Source organism: Trametes versicolor, assembly GCF_000271585.1.
Source record: "Trametes versicolor FP-101664 SS1 unplaced genomic scaffold TRAVEscaffold_1, whole genome shotgun sequence".
NCBI lineage: Eukaryota > Fungi > Basidiomycota > Agaricomycetes > Polyporales > Polyporaceae > Trametes > Trametes versicolor.
In genome coordinates this window covers 4,282,814-4,287,723 of record NW_007360321.1, presented here as the reverse complement: position 1 = coordinate 4,287,723, position 4,910 = coordinate 4,282,814, and the positions used below count along the sequence as shown (strand labels likewise).

Below are 4,910 nucleotides of genomic sequence, written 5' to 3'. Positions count from 1 at the left end.
CTGGACGCCCATAGCTCCGCAACATCGTCCGGGTCAAAAGCACGCTCTACGCGCACTCAGAAAAAGATTTACAAAATATATTATGATACTCACTCCGGAGTACGCCAGCTGATAAGTACATCAGACTCCTCTGCGCCGTCTCCGTTCGCGTCTCTCATGATGATGCAGTCGCCCTCCTCAAAGGGAACAAAACCTAGAAAACATGCGTGAAGTAGCGGATTAAACATAAATAAACATAGACTTACCGGAAGTTGCAATCCCTTCTGCCGTGCCCTCCGGCATCTTCGCCGTGTCCAGAAAGGCGTTGAATTTGCGAAGAGCAGGACGTGTTGTGTCCATTGTTACGATGTATATCTTGCCTTGGTGGGCACCATACTGAGGTGCCTTCGAGTGCGTGGTCACCGTATACACCTTTGGGAAGTTTGGATTCCTGTGTACGAGCTCCAGTTGTTCCACTGTAAAAGTCGTCAGTTCAATCCTCGCTCAGAGAAGACATGCGTACTGATTGAAAACCAGGACCGAGTGCGCGTGTGCTACGGAGGTATCCTAGTCTGAGCGATATAGCTACAGTCTCTGAAGCTCAAGGTCAGCGTCAATTCCTCTAATAACATTGATTTCACCTTTGCGCAGGTTGTAGAGCTGCTGTTGTTGCTGTCAAGGAGAGTCGGGAGGTGGCGGAGCAAGACAGGAGGCAGACGCGCTGTACGCGCATTCGTCCTGCACCGCACGCCACCGGGAACAAACACGGCCAAAGTAAATGGCACGACGACGCGAAATCGCGTCGTTGTGCCATTTACTTTGGCTTTGTTTGTCCCAAACGAGCTCCGAGTGGTCGGTCGTCAAAATGTTCGCAGGGCATTCCGAGCGGAGTTTTAATATGAAGTGACCAGGTCGAGCTGGACTCGAAACTGACGGTGGCTGAACCTCGTTCAGCCACTCCATTAGTGACCTCTCGCCCGCTGGACCGCCACCTCCCCCTCAGCACAACCGTCTAGGATGTCTCCATTCTCATCATCGGCTCCGTCCTCGGGCTCTCGGTCAACTGGCAGCTCAGCATTGTCGGTATCGCGTGTACGCCTGGGCTCGTGTTTGCCAGCTACATCCGTCTCCGCGTCGTCGTCGTGCTCAAGGACAATTTGAACAAGAAGATGTACAGGGTGTCTGAGCAGCTCGCATGCGGGCACGATCCGCACTGTTGCGTTACTCATGGGCAAGAACGACTGCTGCCGGCTCTACAGGAAGTCGCTCGAGGTGCGGCTTTCCCGCTCGAACTTCACGGTCATCACCTGCGTACATTGATTCACCCGGCTCTAGCACTCATAGAGTATCCCATAGGCCTCGAATACGATGCTGCTGACGCTGCGTGCGCACCAATACCGTATTTCCTGCGCCCGCAATGCCGTGTCCAGGGAATTGACTCCCCACAGCAGCATCCGACAGGTCCTGCACGGCACGGCACGGTCTCGCATATGCGAAAACTGTATTATGCAACAGATACAGGTCAGATCCTGCTTGAGGCGGGTGCCTAGCTTGCGCTGACGCGAATCGCGCTCACAGTGCCGTATTTTAGATGCGTCGCGCACAGAAACACAGATTTTACACGTTGCTCGTCTCCCGCCTCTCTCCGCCCCCACATTCTCCCGCCCTCCCTCTGCGACGAAAAGAGCTGCTCGGCTCGTCAGACGGATCTCCCTGCCGCCGCCGCCACCACCCCACCCTCCCTCTGCGACAAGACAAGTACACCCGCGTGCTCGTCTCGCCCCGCTGGCCCTCTTTCCCGCTCGCCAACGCGGCCGCGCATGACCCCCGCCCCACCCACCCGCTCGGCCACGCTCGGCCATGACCGCAACCACGACGAGCCGAGCACCCGAGCGTGCTCAGCTCGTCGCCCTCCTCTCTCCGCCGCCACGACCTCCGCCCACCCTCCGTGGCGAACCTCACACGCCTGCCCTCGCCCACGCTCGGCCGCCACCCTCCACCGCGACGAGTCGAGCACACGGCTGTGCTCGGCTCGTCGCCCGCCTGTCCTCGCCGCCACGACCGACACCCACCCTCTATGCCACCAACGCCGCCGCACTCTACCTTTCTCCCGCCCGCCAACGCCGCCGGTCTCGCCAACGCCACCGGTCTCGCCCATGACCCACAACCGCGACGAGTCGAGCACCCGAGCGTGCTCGGCTCGTCGCACGTCTCCCCCCGCCTCCACCACCTCCACCACCTCCACCCACTCCCCACCCTCTGCGACCAGACGAGCACCCGTGCGTGCTCGTCTCACCGCGTCCAACCTCGCTCCTGCCCGCCAACGCGGCCGCGCACCTCCCGCGACCTACCCGCCAACGCGGCAACGACCACAACCGCGACGAGTCGAGCACTCGAATGTGCTCGGCTCGTCGCCCGTCCCTCCCCGCTGCCTCTTCCATCTCCATCTCCACCCCCCGCCCTCTGTGCGACGAGACGAGCATCTGTGCGTGCTCGTCTCGCCGCGTCCGACCTCTCTGACACCCGCCACACCCGCCGCTCTCACCCACGACCCGCAACCGCGACAAGTCGAGCACGCGAACGTGCTCGGCTCGTCGCCCGCCTCTCGCCGTCTCCACCCTCGCCCTCGCCCTCCACCTGCGACGAGACGAGCACCGGTGCGTGCTCGCCTCGTCTCGTCGCGTCCGACCTCCGCCCCGCAGACGCAGGGTCCTCCTGACACCCACCGCCACTCCGCGCACCCCCAGCACCCTCATGACGCCCCGTTTCACCCCATGCGCGTGCCGTCGACGTCCGCATCTCCCCCGCCACATGCCCGCTCTCGTTCCACCGCAGGCCACATGATGCCGAACTTCGGTGAGCGCCCCCCTCTGGGTCCCCCACAGGTCTCAGGCGGCCCCAGGCGGTCGCCTCCCCCGTACCCTCGGGAGGAGCAGTGATGGAACAGCAGGCGCATGATGGAGGGGAATGAGTGGGAGCGCGAGCGCCGCGGCCGCCCGCCAATGGAGTACGGGCACCCGCAGCCGCCGTTCTACCAGTCGCGTCCGCACTCGCCGCCCGTGGCCCCGCAGCGCCGCAACAGCTCGCGCTCGGCCCGCGACCGCAGCCCGTCCGAGGCGTCCCCGCGCGCCCACCTGGGGTACCCGCAACAGCACTGGGACGCGTGGGCTGGCCCCGGGGGCCCGACGAGTGGCCGTGCGTCCCCGCCGCGTCCGATGATGCACGAGATGTCGCATGAGCCGGCGGGCAGACGGTACGACCCTGCGCGCGAGTACGATCGCGAGGTCGTCCTGGAGCCCCGTGCAGACCCTCGCGCGGACCCCCGCTATGCTAGCTCGCCGGAGGCCATGCGCATGCACATGGCGCAGCAGGCGCATCAGGCGCATCTCGCTGCCTCGCGCATTGAACTCAACGTCGAAGACATTCCTCTCTACTTTCTGTATATCTCGTCGTCTCATTCCCGCTCTCTCGTGGCTCGACTGACTGTGCTCCTCTGGGAAGATGGCTACTACCGCATCAAGACAGGCCTCACACCCCTCACGGCAGACAAATCAATCAGTCTCGTCCAACGCCTCTGCTTCATCTCGCAGCGAGAGGTTGCGGCCACCACCGAATGTGAGTGCATTGATGTCCAATCAAGGTCCTCCTCGAGTCTCTCACACAATGGAGCAAGCAGATTGTCGACGAGAACTACGTCAGCGACGTCTATGTCCGCCTCGGAAATGACTTTAACTCGGCTGTGGCGGCGTTCGGGGCGTTTAGCATCGATATGAAGTGAGTGGCAAAGCCTCGTTGCACCGGCACCTCTCTTACACCCCAACAGCGAGCTCTCGTCTGTCCCGGACAACCTCCACGAAATCCTCGAGACGTGCCTATCCGAAGACACCAATCCGGAGAACCTCGAAAAATTCCTGCCCCGAGTGCGCAAGATTATCACTCAGCTGTTACAAGGTCTCCGGGCCAAACAGTCGATATACCGGCGTATCGTACAAGATCACAAGCAGCGCCCCGACGGAGGCAGTGATCGGGACTCGCGCTCGTCGCGTTCGGAACGCGTAAGAGAGGAGAGCGTGCCGCCCCGTCCGTCCTCGCGCGGCCCGAACGACACCCCGGCGCGCAGCAAGACGCCTTCGTCGCGGTGAAAGCCGTCCAGCTCGGAGAACGTACTCCCACGCGTGTCAAATGGGACGTCGGAGCAGCCTCTCATCGGCGGGTTTGCGGCTCCTCCGACCATAGCGAGCGCACTCAGCGCGGACAGCGAAAATGTACGCCAACGGTCATCGACACCAGCGCAGCCGCGTCCTTCGATGGCACAGGCGGGGCAAACCCCGATTGGAAGTTCATGCACTGTCTGCCACGTAAGCATGCCGCGGAAGCAGGACGAGGTGGACGACGACGTTCGTCCGTCGTTTGATTGCAAGGCAATAGAGATAGGCTGATCCGCGCGTGGCACAGGTGTTCTACGGTCTACGGTCGCTGGCGTACCAGGTGTCGGACAACCGGAAGTGGACGATCATGGCGATGTTCGAGTACGTTCTCGCACACTTTCTCATGATTCGCCGATGTAGCCAGTGCTGATCGCAACTTTAGCCTTCTGTTTGGAAAATGGTCGCTGCTCGAGCGGACAAAGGACACGGCGGAAGGACCGTCGGCGTGAGGGCCGCAGGCGGGAGGAGGGGGGCCGAGACACGTTGGGTGTGCGTACCTAGAGCTGTACCTAGAGTCCGGAGTAATCCTGGCGGGACGATCAGCCTCGCCCGGCAGATCGTCAAGCCCGAGCTGGGTATGTTTTCCGTGCTATGTTGTAGGAGAGATGCCGTAAATGGGAAAGATTAGCCCACGTGCCGTGTTATGACGTCTGCGAGTGCAGGGTAGGCCCGTCTGTCTTCTCCCCATCCCTCGCTCGACTCTTGGCCTCGTCCACTACTGCG

General features: G+C 61.9%; 4 protein-coding genes across 4 annotated transcripts in view; 3 read left to right on the top strand and 1 right to left on the bottom strand.

The window, feature by feature from the left end:
* Positions 1-339, bottom strand: part of TRAVEDRAFT_16967 (uncharacterized protein) — a gene marked incomplete at both ends in the record, with an annotated part of 5,324 nt that extends 4,985 nt beyond the window's left edge. Inside the window, 2 exons of the mRNA XM_008033569.1 lie at positions 104-193; positions 246-339. Coding sequence (XP_008031760.1) covers positions 104-193; positions 246-339 — 184 coding nt within the window. The remainder of the gene's footprint in view (positions 1-103; positions 194-245) is intronic.
* A 1,796-nt stretch (positions 340-2,135) lies between these two features.
* On the top strand, positions 2,136-2,918 carry TRAVEDRAFT_42525 (uncharacterized protein; the record flags this gene model as incomplete). The annotated part of the gene is made up of 1 exon (XM_008034066.1): positions 2,136-2,918. The coding sequence occupies one exon, from the start codon at positions 2,136-2,138 to the stop codon at positions 2,916-2,918; it is 783 nt and encodes a 260-aa protein (XP_008032257.1).
* A 695-nt stretch (positions 2,919-3,613) lies between these two features.
* TRAVEDRAFT_112207 (uncharacterized protein) lies at positions 3,614-4,121 on the top strand (the record flags this gene model as incomplete). The annotated part of the gene is made up of 2 exons (XM_008035106.1): positions 3,614-3,753; positions 3,803-4,121. Coding segments are annotated over 2 exons (459 nt in total), but the record flags the coding sequence as incomplete, so codon positions are not given.
* Positions 4,122-4,343: 222 nt separating this feature from the next.
* TRAVEDRAFT_42523 (uncharacterized protein) lies at positions 4,344-4,636 on the top strand (the record flags this gene model as incomplete). The annotated part of the gene is made up of 3 exons (XM_008034065.1): positions 4,344-4,376; positions 4,435-4,508; positions 4,570-4,636. 3 exons carry the CDS (start codon positions 4,344-4,346, stop codon positions 4,634-4,636), a joined length of 174 nt encoding a protein of 57 aa, XP_008032256.1.
* Positions 4,637-4,910: the final 274 nt, after the last annotated feature.